Source organism: Microcaecilia unicolor, chromosome 4 (assembly GCF_901765095.1).
Source record: "Microcaecilia unicolor chromosome 4, aMicUni1.1, whole genome shotgun sequence".
Taxonomy (NCBI): domain Eukaryota; kingdom Metazoa; phylum Chordata; class Amphibia; order Gymnophiona; family Siphonopidae; genus Microcaecilia; species Microcaecilia unicolor.
In genome coordinates this window covers 288,085,880-288,100,025 of record NC_044034.1, presented here as the reverse complement: position 1 = coordinate 288,100,025, position 14,146 = coordinate 288,085,880, and the positions used below count along the sequence as shown (strand labels likewise).

Below are 14,146 nucleotides of genomic sequence, written 5' to 3'. Positions count from 1 at the left end.
AAACCCACCAGATTGTTCCATCAAATGCTTAACAGAACACGTAGAATACATGTTCTCAAAAGGCCATTTCCCTTCTAACAAAGGCAGCAACATATTCACTCCAAAGATTCCACCAGAAAGGTCAGTGAGCTCACTAATTACAGATCAGTGGCATCAATACCACTGCTGAAAAAAACAATGGAGGAACTAGTAGCATAACAATTAATGGAATACCTAACACACTACTCAGTCCTTCACAGCTCTCAATTAGTCTTCAGACCATTCTATAGCACTGAAACAGTCATAACCAGCCTGATTACAAACTTAAGAAGAATAAGCCAAGGCCAGTCAATACTACTACTACAATTCAATATGTCAAGCCTAGTGGTAGGGCTGGCCCTGAAAAGATAAGTGACATTGAGGTTTTGGATGAAGGAGAGGTGAGACTGTTCCACCCCTAAATTCATGGAGGCAGGGTATATTGTGATATATATTTAATATGAGTATTATCTGCATTCAATTGCATTGTTTGTGTAATAGATAGCACTGTGTTTTAGGACTGCTTTTCCAATAGTTTGCAGTATCCTGTGATTGACTCCTTCTGAGCTTTCCCTATTGGCTGTTAGGTCTGAGCTTGGGCCAGGCCTCCTCTCTGCCCCTGCGGGCTGTGTGAGAGAGCCCAGTCTTCCTAGCGTACCCTTGGTGATCAGCAGCTGTTGTAGGGGGCAGATACCTCTTTAATCTACTGTAATTCCATCAAGATTTTTCATCATCTCCTTAAGTGATTCCCCCATTTATTTTCCTTGAGTTTTACAGCTTTTCCTCTCAGCTGGGCTGAGGTTCTGGCCATTTCCTTGCCTCTGAGGTGGCTAGATACATATTCTATGTGCAACAGGCCACAATTATTTTACAAGCAACTGAACTGTAAATTGGATTTTCTTTGTTTATTCTGAGTACTACAATAAAGAAGATTTGCTTAAGAATTGAGAGTCTACTGGTAAGGCTTCTGCTTAGGGATGGATTATGCTGGCTGTTTAAGCTAGACTATACTTTGCCTAGAAGAGTACTCTTTGCCTAGAATGGTACAGAGACTGCAGCAGAGAAAGCTGATAAAATGAGAATAGGATAAGAGGTGATATTGTAAAGAGATGGAATGAGAAGTAGCATAGTAAATAGTAAGTGACGGCAGATAAAGACCTGGTCCATGCAGTCTGCCCAACAGTCACATTCATTTTCAATTCTAGATTAAATCAACAGTGAATATGATGATATATACTTGATCATGGTCTTTCTTTGTTGTTTCTGGGACATAGACCGTAGAAGTCTGCCCAGCTCTGTCCTTATGTTCCAACTACTGGAGTTGTCCTCAAAGCCTATCCTAATCCATCTTCTCATTTGCGGGACACAGACCGTAAAAGTTTGCCCGGCACTGTCCTCAAGTTCCAAATTACTGGAGTTTCCATCAAAGCTCTCTCTAGCCCATCTTAAACCAGCCTAGCACTGGCCTTAGTTGATACACCTAAAGTTGCCATCGAAACACCACTTGACATGCAACACATATCCACCCCTTAAGTTTTGTTTTTTTATACCATTCACTTTCTAATTAGAGATCTGCTCTGTTCATCCCAAGCCTTTTTGAATTCCGACAGTTTTTTTTCTCCACCGCCTCCCTCAGGGGGCATTCCAGGCATCAACCACCATCTCTGTGAAAAAGAATTTTCTGACATTACTCCATTCAGAGTATGGATGGAGTAGAGGTAAAAGAAGGAAGTGGAGGTGAGAGGCAAGAGAGGTGAAATTGGGAAAAGAGGAGGAAAGAGAGGCAAGACTGAGCTGAGCATTGCAAGGAAAAAGAAGAACTTAAGAAGGATCAGATAGTTCTTATTAGGATTTACCTCTTATATTCATTCTTAACTCTCTAATGCAGTCAGGGATGAAGGTCACAGTATAGAAGTGTGACTGCTCACAATGGCATTGTTCATGCAGGGTAGTATAAGCTAGTAATGACTTCTCACTCTGATAGTGTACCTGTTATTTGATACAGAGTCTGTGCTGAGATTCTGGTGCTGGCCTTGCTAGTTACACAGATTAGCATTGTCTGGTCTGTCACCATGGCACACCAGTTGGTTGACATAGACTGGTAGCGTCTATGTTCTTGCATTGACAATGTCATTGCTGTTTGGCACTGAGTGGTAATATCTCTATTCTTGCTCTTACACTTTTCATTCTGGTTGCCCAGACTAGCGTTCCCATGCCTTGAGCCTCCAGGAATCTAGCTCCACTTGGGATTAAGGAGAAGGGGAGCTCTGGCAATTCAATATGATATTCCCCCTTAAAGCAGAACTCACCTTTAGGGTATCATACCCTTTTTCAAGGTAATTTTCAATATTGGATTTTTCTCCAAGAGAAGCATAGAACTTGCTCCACCAGTCAATCTCAAAATCCTCCTAAAATTAGAGAGGGAGAAGGGAAAAGACAGCATTTAACAAGTGAGTGGACCTGAATCATTAATCTGTTAAAGGAGTTCCTAGAGCTGAGTCCTGATGCTGTCATTATATTGGGAGCTTCCAAGATCTAAGTTTCGCTAGTATCCTTACAGCTGAAGCTCATGGGTCCTGGCCCTACTAGGGATGTGCACTTGTTTTGAAATGACATAGAAAAAAAAATCAGGGGTCCTTTTACTAAGGTGCACCAAAAAATGGCTTGCAGTAGTGTAGGAGCATGTTTTAGGAGCGCGCTGATCCATTTTTCAGCACGCCTGTAAAAAAGGCCTTTTTAAAATTTTTGCCGAAAATGGACGTGCGACAAAATCAAAATTGCTGTGCATCCATTTTGGGTTTGCGACCTTACTGTCAGCCATTGACCTAGTGGTAAAGACTCATGCAGTAACTGGGCGGTAATGACCTATGTGTGTCAAATGCTCTTGGCACACGTCCGAAAATAAAAATTATTTTTCAAACACGCGTATTGAACGAGCGCCAAAAATGAAATTCCTTAGCATCCCTCCGGACCGGTCCAGGAACTGACTGGTGGGTTGTGCACTCCTTCCAGCAGGTGGAGACTGAGAATTCTGATTCTAGAGAGCCAATAAGAACCCTGGCCAACTAGCCTCAGATTCAGTAATCTCAGTCTCCAGCAGGTGAAAGGAGGTGAGCCATTTAATCTCCTCTCTTTATCTCTGTTATTTGGCTTTCTATTAAAAAAAAATCTTATAGCAGGGCAGAGGCTGTGTTCCTTTCTCTGTGCCCCGTGGTTTAGGCTTCTAGTGACTGGGTGCAGAGCACACTTCAATCAGCCTTGGGGTGCTACACCTGGAGGGTAACCGGGTCCCTCCCCCATTCCCATTCTTCCTCCTGTGATCCCCTGGCGTTTCTATTTATAGTTGTTTGCTGGGGAGAGCTCAGTCTCTTCGGAGGACGAGCACTGTAGCTTAAGGAGAGGCAGCCGTGTTAAAAAAAAAGACGATTTTTGCACAGCGAATGGCACAGCAGCTCTGGTGGGGCGCAATTTCGGGTGCTTGATAGAGAGACCTTTTTGACTCAGCATCAGGTTATTCTTCTTAAAAAAAAAAAAAAAAAGAAAGAAACCGGAGCTGTGGGGGCACGATAGCTGAAAAGTTTCGCCGTTGCCTGGTATGTCAGCGTTGGGGGGGGTTGGAACTTCCAGCACTTGCAAATAATGTACCGCTTTGGAGACGGTGGAGGTTGCTGTTCCAGCGGTTTCTTCGGTTCCAGCGGGGCCGGTTGAGCCTTCTTTGGGTTCTTCTGAGGTGCGGTCTCCGTGCCGGTCAGATTTGGGTCACGCTCCCGTTTTGGCAGGAATGACGACCATTTTGTCAGCGCCTGCCTCTTCAGAGGAAAGACCTTCCGTGTCTTTAGTTAAATCAGCTGGGCAGGCTGCTGCAGTGCTTCCCTCTTCAGGAGGTGTGCAGGTGGGAGGTTTCCCTCCAGAATTCATTCTTCAAATGTCCCAGTCTTTTCTCTTAAAGTAGGCAGGTTCTCCTTTGGTACCTTCGGTTCCTTCGGGTGATGCTGCTCTCAGACATCGGATTACTGCAAAAAGAGTTAGAGAATCCGAGGACCTTGAGGAATATCAGGCTTCAGATCAGGATTTGGAGATGTCCGCGTTGGAAGAAATGGATGTGTTGGATGAGTAACAGTTGGAGGATTCGGCTTCCACTGAAGTAGGGACAGATCCTTCTTTCCCAGGGGATGATCTGTTGGTGGTTCGTATTTTCCACAAGGAGGATCTCCAGGAACTCATTTCCTTAGTGGCGGTCACTTTGCATTTTGAAGAAGATCAATCCGCAGTTCCTGAGGTGCGTAAGGTTGATTTGCTAGTTACAGGCATTAGGCGTCCTGGGAAAACTTTTCCTATGCGCCAGGACATTAGGGATATCATTCAGGTTCAGTGGGATTTCCTGGATTCTAGCTTTAGGCTAGCAAGGTCCATGATGCGCCTTTATCCAGTCCCAGATATTGACAAATCTCTTCTGAAGGTGCCGGTGGTGGATGCTGTCGTGTCTGTGGTCACAAAGCGCAATACAGTTCCTGTAGATGGAGGTACGGCTCTTCGGAATGGCCAGGATTGTAGGGTGGAGGCCCTCTTAAAGAGTAGTTTTGACATCTCCTCCCTGGCTGTGCAGGCGGCTATTTGTGGCTCTTTGGTAGCTAGAGCTTATTTTAGGTGGGCCAAGCGAGTTTTGGACAGGTCTTCTGATGATTTGTCTTCAATTGATGCAGAGATGGCCAAGCTTAAGACAGGCTCTGCTTTTTTAGCAGATGCTTTGTATGACTTGTTGAGGGCGTCATCGAAATCCATGGCCCTTACGGTGGCAGCTCGTCGTTCTCTGTGGCTGAGGGGTTGGTCTGCGGATGCGGCCTCTAAGTCTAAATTGAGTAAGTTCCTTTTTCGAGGTGCCCTTTTGTTTGGCCCCGAGTTAGACAAACTGGTCAATAGTTTGGGGAACACCAAGGTGCCTCGTCTGCTGGAAGATCATCCTAGAGCTCCTCAGCACTATTCTGGTTTCAGCTGTGGATGAGGATCGGATTTCCATCGTTTTCGGTCAGAGGCGTTCAGCCAAAGCGGTCTCGTTTTTTCCAGAGGAACCAGTCCTTTCAAGGGTTCCGTCAAGGAAGTAAAGACTCAGGCTCTTCTCTTCAGTCCGCAACCCGTCCAGCCCAATGAAGGTGCGAGGGCCTCTCTTTAGGTTCCAGTAGGCGCTCGTTTAGCTCTCTTTTTTCAGAGGTGGGCCCAAATTACCTCAGATCAGTGGGTTTTGGAGGTTATTCGAGACGGGTACGCCTTAGAATTTGCTCGTCCTCTCTCCAATGCCTTCGTAGAGTCTCCCTGCCGATCTCGTCTAAAGGCAGGAGTGGTACGGGACACTCTGTTAAGACTTCTCCAGCTGCAGGCTGCTTGTCCAGTCCCTCCGTCAGAGGTCAGACGAGGTCGTTATTCCATTTATTTTGTAGTTGCAAAGAAGGAAGGTTCCTTTCAGCCGATTCTAGATCTCAAGGCAGTCAATCAGGCGCTTCGGGTTCCCAGTTTTCGAATGAAAACTCTGCACTCGGTGATAATGGCAGTCCGTACGGGAGAGTTTCTGACAGCTCTGGATTTGATGGAAGCCTATTTGCATATTCTGATTCAGCAGGGACATCAACGCTTCCTCCGCTTTGCAGTCCTGGGACAGTATTTTCAGTTTCAGGCGCTTCCCTTCAGTTTAGCCACGGCTCAACGTACTTTCACCAAGGTCATGGTAGTAGTTGCAGCGGCACTCAGACGGGAAGGCATTTTAGTTCATCCATATCTGGATGACTGGTTGATTTGGGCAAAGTCATACCAGGAGAGTCTTCAAGTCACGAATCGAGTTGTTCAATTTCTGCAATCTCTTGGGTGGGTGGTCAACTCAGCCAAGAGTTGGTTAGTGCCGTCTCAAACCCTGGAGTACTTGGGGGTTTTGTTCAACACGGCACCGGGTCACATATTTCTTCCTCAGGCGAGGATTCTCAAGATCCAGTCTCAGGTTCAGGCCTTGCTATGCAGGCAGGTCCTGTGTGCTCTGGTTTATTTACAGGTATTGGGCTCCATGGCGGCAACGATAGAAGCAGTGCCTTGGGCCAAGTCACTTCACTGGCTTCCGATCAGGTACCGCATACAATTCAAGCTTCTCATTAACCTACAAATGCACTCAATCTGCAGCCCCTCATTACCTCTCTACCTTCATCTCCCCTTACGCTCCTACCCGTAACCTCCGCTCACAGGACAAATCCCTCCTCTCAGTACCCTTCTCCACCACCGCCAACTCCAGGCTCCGACCTTTCTGCCTCGCCTCACCCTATGCTTGGAATAAACTCCCTGAGCCCATACGCCAAGCCCCCTCCCTGCCCATCTTCAAATCCTTGCTCAAAGCCCACCACTTCAATGTCACTTTCGGCACCTAACCGTTATACATCTATTCAGGAAATCTAGACTGCCCCAATTTGATTGACTGCACTTTTTTGTCCTTTAGATTGTAAGCTCCTTCGAGCAGGGACTGTCCTCTGTGTTAAATTGTACAGCGCTGTGTAACCCTGGTAGCACTTTATAAATGTTAAGTAGTAGTAGTAAGGCGCACATGAGGTGTCTCCAGGCGTCTCTCCTGTCCCGGTGGTCTCCTCAGACGGACTCCTTGCATGTGAGGTTGCCTCTGAGGATGCCAGAACACAGCAGCTTATTTTGGTGGTTGAGGACACCCAATCTGACAAAGGGCATGCCATTGGATCCGCCCAGCTGGACAGTGATAATGATGGATGCCAGTCAAAAGGGCTGGGGTGCTCACTACCTGGGACAGTTTGCTCAAGGTCTGTGGTCTCCTCCGGAGACGTCCTTATCGATCAACCTTCTGGAAACCAGGGAGATCGGTCTAGCTCTGAAGGCTTTTTCTTCTCTAGTAAAAGGCACGTCAGTTCGCATTCTTTCAGACAATGCGACAGCGGTAGTGTATGTCAACCAGCAGGGAGGAATGAGAAGTCGGCTGTTACATCTGGAGTCATCGAGACTCATGTTATGGGCGGAAGCTCATTTGATCGCTCTCTAGGCGTCGCACATGGCAGGAACAGAAAATGAGCAAGCAGATTTCCTCAGTTGCCACCTCCTAGATCCCGGAGAGTGGTCTCTCGGATCGCAGGCCTTTCAAGTGATAGTAGATCAGTGGGGGTGGCCAGTCATGGATCTTTTAGCCACTCATGTCAACGCCAAAGTAAGTTGCTTCTTCAGTCGCAAGGAAGATCCTCGAGAGGAAGGTGTGGATGCTCTTCTACAGCCGTGGCCTCCAGGTCTTCTATATGCATTTCCTCCGTGGCCTCTCCTGGGAAGACTTATTCAACACATCGAGGCACACGCGGGAAAAGTAGTACTGGTAGCTCCAGATTGGCCTCACAGGCCATGGTACGCAGATCTATTGCGCCTTCTAGCTGCTCCTCCTCTCAGGCTGCCGGACTGCCCCGGTCTGCTCCTTCAAGGGCCGATTCTTCATCCAGACCCAGCTCGATTTTGTCTTACGGCTTGGCTCTTGAAAGGGCGCGATTGACGAAGAGGGGTTACTCTTCGAGGGTCATTTCTACCATGCTTCGTTCTCGTTGTTGTTCGACATCTCTGAATTATGTCAGAATTTGGTGGATTTTTGAGGCCTGGTGTGCTGATCGAGACATTTCTCCTTTACAAGCCTCGGTGCTGGAGATGTTGGATTTTTTACAGCATGGCTTTGAAAAGGGCTTGGCTCTTGCTTCTCTTAAGGTACAAGTTACGGCTTTGTCGTGTTTTAGGGGTTGCATTCAGGGCAAGTCCTTGGCTAGTCTTCCGAATGTTTCTTGTTTTTTAAAAGGGGTAAGTCTACTGCAGCCACCCTCAAGACTTATGTTTTCGGCTTGGGATCTTAATTTGGTCTTGTCTATTCTTACTCGGCCTCCCTTTGAACCTTTGGCAGCTTGTTCTCTTAAGGATTTAACACTCAAGATGGTATTTTTGGTGGCCATTGCCTCGGCCAGGCGAGTGTCGGAGTTACAGGTTCTTTCCTGTAGGCCACCGTTTTTGGAGTTTTCTAAAGAGCGTGTGGTATTGCGTCCGGTTCCTTCGTTCCTTCCTAAAGTTGTCTCTCAGTCTGTGGTTTTGCCAATCTTAGGTTCTTCCTCGGGTTCCGAAGAACAGCGCAGACTGCAATCTCTTGATGTCAGAAGGGTTCTCAGACACTATCTGAAAGTTTTGGAAGATTTCATGCATTCGGACCGTCTGTTTCTCCTTATTGGGGGATCCCGTAAGGGTCTCACGGCTTCTAAGCCAACTCTATCGAGGTGGTTAAAGGAAACTATAGAGTCCGCTTACCTTCTTTCAGGCAAGCAAGTTCCGCAGGGGATCAAAGCTCATTCTACTAGAGGGCAAGTGGCTTCTTGGGCGGAACGTTTTTTTGGTTCCTCCTTTGGACATTTGTCGTGCTAGTCTTTGCATTCATTCTCAAAGCATTACAGATTGGATGTGCAGTGCCATCAAGAAGAGGTGTTCGGGACAATGGTTCTCACGGCAGGATTGCTGGGGTCCCTCCCTTAGGATTACTGCTTTGTTACTTCCCACCAGTCAGTTCCAGGACCAGTCCGGAGGGACGCTAAGGAAGGAGAACTTACCTGCTAATTTGTTTTTCTTTAGTCCTTCCAGACTGGTCCAGATCCCGCCCAGGTCTGTGTAAATAGTATGAAAGAGTGTGTTCTCGTTGTTGGCTATGGTTTTGGTTCATTATTAGAGCTGTGTGTGGTTTGCAATTTGGCAACATTTATAAAACAAAAAACAAAGAGAAAATAGTACATAAACCATTGAGTTATTCTTTGGCTGACCGGCACAAGGGTTTCGTCGTCTTGCCTTTACTGCATTATAATTTACATAGAACGGCTGCTCAGAAACCTGGTGGCACGGGGGGGGGGGGGGATTTCTTTCTCTCTTTATTCTTCTCCTGCTTTGTTACTTTATACTGAATTTGAGGCTAGTTGGCCAGGGCTCTTATTGGCTCTCTAGAGTCAGAATTCTCAGTCTCCACCTGCTGGAAGGAGTGCACAACCCACCAGTCAGTTCCTGGACCGGTCCAGAGGGACTAAAGGAAAGCAAATTAGCAGGTAAGATCTAATTTCTAATTACCGCAAGAGCCAAGCGGTAGCCATGTGGTAACTCCATTTTGGCATGCATTGGGTGCATGTAGACACTTACGTGGCTCAGTAAAAGGGCCCCTCAGTCTCCATGTTTTTCTCTAAAAAAAAAAACAGGAAAAGCAAGGTTGCTTACCTGCAACAAGGGTTCTCTGGAGATGACAGGGGAATGCAGCCACACTGCAGGTGATGTTATCCAACAGAACCTTGCATGCCGGTGTTCTCCTAGCTCAGAGAAATCTTAACAAAATAACTCTGAGCATGAGTGGGGGTTCCTGCACTGCCTTGAACCTGCCCTTTCTCTTCAGTCAATCACAAAGCCATAATTTGATAAAAGGAATATTTAATGGAGATGTGGGAATGAATCAATGTGGTTGCATTCCCCTGTTGTCTTCAGATATCCCCTGTTACAAGTAAGCAACCTCGATTTCTCTGGATCAAATGCAGTAGAATACAGTTACACTGCAGATGAGTCCCAAGCTGAGGGCTATATAAAAAAAACTGTCCCGGTGGCCCTGAGAAGATTTCAATGGGTGAAGAAAATGAGAACAATAGACACCTCTAACAGGTGAAAAGGTTACAGAGGCCTGATTAGCTGAAAACTGCATCTTGAGATGATTGGTCCAGGCAGTAATGCTTGACAAACGTATGAACAGAGGACAAGGTGGCTGCCTTACAGATGCCCTCTATATAAGATGATACAAGGTTTGCCACGGTGGTAGCTTTTGCTTGCATCTAATGTGGCCCTATGCATCCATGGAGTTCCTGTTGGGCAAGGTCATAAGAATAAGACACACTGTCCAAAATCCAGTTTGCCAAGGTTCACTTTGAAGTGGACATTCCAAGGTTATAACTTAGAGTTAAATATGACAAAAAGTTGAGAAGATTCTGTTATCTTTGATGCAGTGGGAGTAATAGAGCAACTGTCATGGCTTGGGATAAGTGAGCCCTTGGGTCACAGTCAGGTTTATGCTACCCACCTAGCCTGAAGGCTAGGCAGGCCTCAACTGGTGGCAGGCAAGTCACACCCCAGCGAAGATGTGACCAGAGGATGGCTCTTAGAAGAGCCCTTGGTGGCTGGCCCAATGGTGTTGCAGCCAGGGAATGGCCCTTAAGGAGGACCTTGATGGCCTGACCCAACAAAGTCAGGATCAAGGAGAAGCAGAGTTGGAGGGCCCGGAGGCCGGCAACAACAATACATGAGACACAGGCAGGGACAGGACTGGAACACAGGCAGAAACAGGACTGTAATGCAGGCTGGAATGGGACTGGAACACCAGCTGGAGCACAGGCAGGAACAGAGCTGGAACACACACTAGGCAACTCTAGGAGACCTAGTTGGGAGTCAGGAACTTCCTTGTATACTACCAGACAGGAAGTGATGACATCAGCCAGCACCCTCTTGCAGGGCTATAAGGGAAGTGTTGGGTTTCCAGGAAGTAAACAGATTTTTCTTGCCATGAAATGCTGTTGGAGACCACAGAGAACAGGTGAGGGGTGTGACAGTACCCCCTCCCTGAAGCTCCCTCCCTAGATCTGTGGGTTCAGGTTTGAAGGCAGGAACACCGATAACAGGTTTCCACATATTACCCTCCTTATCCTTCTGACATCTAGAATATCAAACATACCATAAGACATTTGAGGCCACCAGTATAGATGTATTCCCCAGTTGAAGGGCCTTCTTCTTTCCTGGGCATCTTGTAGACTTGAAGTTGCATGTCCCATGCATGGTCCACTTCCTTGACTGCTTGGGGACCAGAGTTCTCTCTGGAGGAACAGTGATCTGGGAGACAGCAGGAATCTTTGCAGGGTCCAGGATGGGTCAGGATGCCAAGATGGAAGGCTTGGTCACACTCCCAGAGAGGTGGTAGTTGACCCCAGGCTAGAATATCTCCAGAGCACCAGTCAACATGAGGTTCATGTTTCTGCAACCAGGAAAGCCCCCAAATAACCTATGGACAGATCTGGGAAGTACATGGAACTCTTATTATTTCTTGATGCTTGGGACCCACCCAAAGGAAAATAGATTAATAGCCCACAAATGCCCTGGCAGTGGGTCTCTGTAGACCGAGGAGATACAGAGAGGTCTCTGAGGGGATTCACAGAAGTGTCATACTGACATATCAGTCATTCATTCACAAAGTTCCTGGCTGCACTGAAATCAAGGAGAGCTTGGACAATTATTTGTTTGTCTTCCCATTGAAGGGTGACAGGTAGAGTAAGGAGGGAGGTTGGGACAACTCAAAAAGGACCTAGTGAAATATCCCCCACTATTCCTAGGCCATGTAGGTTTCCCAGTTTCCAGGGACATCACTTAGTATAATGACCCAGATCCACACAGTATAGACAGAGGTCTTGCATTCTCTGATGCCTTTTCTCCTCCTCAAAAAGTCAAGAATGTCCTATTCACATGGGAACTTCTTCTGCAGGAGTAGCTGGCATCTGTGGGTTCGTAGGGTCCTGAAACTGGAGCGTCGACTGCGTACAGTGGCATTTACTTCCATGTTTCTTAGCACTCTTCTGAAAGCAGATGTCCACCTTAATACATAGGGAAACCAGACCATCCAAACTGGTGGGGAGTTCATCCTTAATGTGCTCCACTAGACCCTGACAAAAGATAGCCACCTGGGCTTCCTGATTCCATTGCAGCTTGGAAACTAATTTCTGGAATTGAATAGCGTACTGACCCACAGTTAGTGTCCCTTGTCGTAGGCGCAAGAGCTTGGAAGCTACCAAAGACAGACAATCCGGCTAGTCAAATACTTGCGAGAAACGCATGAGGAAGATCGTCAGATTGGACATAAGCAAATCATTCTGCTCCCACAGGGGAGATGCCCAAGCCACTGATTGACCCATTATGGCTACTCTTATGTTCTTAAAGGGGAGAGACGATAAAGGTGATCTTGACCCGATCAGATGGAAAGCTAGAGGGCTCTTGCTCAAAGTTCATCAAACTGGTTAACAAATCCTCAGCATTCTTTGGGGTTCCCATCAAAGCACAGCAGTGCCAAGACTTGAGGTTGAAGCACTGGGTGATCCAGAGGCAGTGCTGCTGGGGTGGACCTCAGAGGTGGATTCAGAACCGAAGGTCCTGTGGTTTGCAGTGTAGCAAGCTGAGCGCAGATCCCTGAAGGGTTTCCATAAACTGTTGAAGTTGTAGCTGGACCTCCAGATTGAGGTCCTAGAGGCCCAAGCCGGTAGTTAGATCTTGGAGAGATCCAGAGAGCTGCTGGAGTTGAACAGCAAACTACTACAGCAGTTGCAAAGCGGGTGACTTGTCCGAGCTCATGGCCTTTGCAGTCTCACAACTCAGGGTAGGTGAGCCCTTGGGTCACAGTCGGTTTTACACTACCCACCTAGCCTGAAGGCTAGGCAGGATCTGACCAGAGGATGGCTTTTAGAAGAGCTCTTCGGGGCTGGCCCAATAGTCACAGCCAGGAAATAGCCCTTAAGAGGACCCTTGGGGGCCTGGCCTGACAAAGTCAGGACCAGGAAGAAGCATAGTCAGAAGGCCCAGAGGCCAGGAACAACATGACACAAGATGATACAGGCAGAAACATGACTGGAACACGAGCTGGAACAGGACACAGGCAAGAACAAGATGCAGCACACACTAGACAACTCTAGGAGACTTGGCTGGGAGTCAGGAACTTCCTTAAATACTACCAGACAGGATGTGATGACATCAGTCAGCACCCTCTTGCAGGGCTATAAAGGAAGTGCTGCTGGGTTTCCAGGAAGTAAACAAATTCTTCTTGGCATGGAATGCTGCTGGAGACCATAGAGAACAAGTTAGGGGCTTGACAGCAAGACCTTTCTACATGAGGATGCAGCTTCAGATAGATATGGTGGTGGAAAAAATATAGGTACAGCCATGGATTGATTCAAGTGAAATTCTGTTACTAACTTTGTCAAGAATTTGGGGTGGGTGCGCAGAAGAACTGTGTTATGAAAAAACTGAGTATATGGAGAGTGGTGTACTAAGGCCTGAATTTCACTTATTCTTCTAGCAGTTGTTATTGCCACATGGAAAACTGTCTTGCAAGTGAGACTTTGCACAGAGGCATTCCTGAAAGGCTTGAAAGACCTTTTTGTGGATCCAGGGTGCAAAAGTAATAGCTCTCAGTTCCAGTAAATTGATGTGTAGGGTCTGTTTATGAGAGTTCCACGCCCTTGAGTCTTCCAATAAAGCAGGTAAGCACCCCATCCAAGGGTATATGCATCTGTAATCAGAGTCAGCTGTGGTTGTTGGGGCTGAAAAGGACTGTCAATGTAGAGGTTTGGACTTTGAAGCCACCAGTGAAGGGAGAGTTTCACAGGATCGGAGAGAGGTATTTTCCTATTGAGAGACTGATGCTGGTTCCAGTGCTTTTTCAGATACTACTGGAGGGGATGCATATGCATCTTGGCTAGTGGAATGACAAGGACAGTCACTACCATGTGGCTGAGGAGCTCAAGGAAAGCACAAGCTGTCACAAAGTGCATTTGAGAAATTTTGTTTGTAATGTACTGCAGGGGTTTGTAACCTCCCTTGCTATAGTGGTTTCTACATGTGCTCCAATGAACTGAATAACTCTTCGGGTACACATATAAAGTATCACATACCATGTAAAATGAGTTTATCTGCCATCATTTACTATGTTACTATGTCTTGAAGTCAGGGTAGATTTTTCTATATTTATGAGAAATCCTGGATTTTGAAGTAGATCCTTGGTAGCGTTTATGGAACTTAATTCCATCAGTTGTGAAGGTGCAGAGTCAAGCCAGTCATCAAGATACAGAAAAAATTTCACCCCTGTCTGCGTAAATGTGCTGCTACCACAGCTAAGCATTTTGTGAAGACTCTCAGGGCAGATGAAAGCCCGAAAGAAAGAACTTTGTATTGGAAATGTCTGTGAAGGAGAATACATCATAACAATAGATAATGATGTGGGTGAATAGGAATGTAGGTGTAGGCATCCTTGAGGTCGAGGGCAGCAAGTCAATTGCTTTGACTA

The 14,146-nt window shown here is 46.7% G+C and overlaps 1 protein-coding gene across 1 annotated transcript in view; it reads right to left on the bottom strand.

The window, feature by feature from the left end:
- Positions 1–14,146, bottom strand: part of FER1L5 (fer-1 like family member 5) — a 382,389-nt gene that overhangs the window by 147,415 nt on the left and 220,828 nt on the right. Inside the window, 2 exon segments of the mRNA XM_030202486.1 lie at positions 2,328–2,426; positions 10,778–11,074. Of these exon segments, the coding sequence (XP_030058346.1) occupies positions 2,328–2,426; positions 10,778–11,074 (396 nt within the window).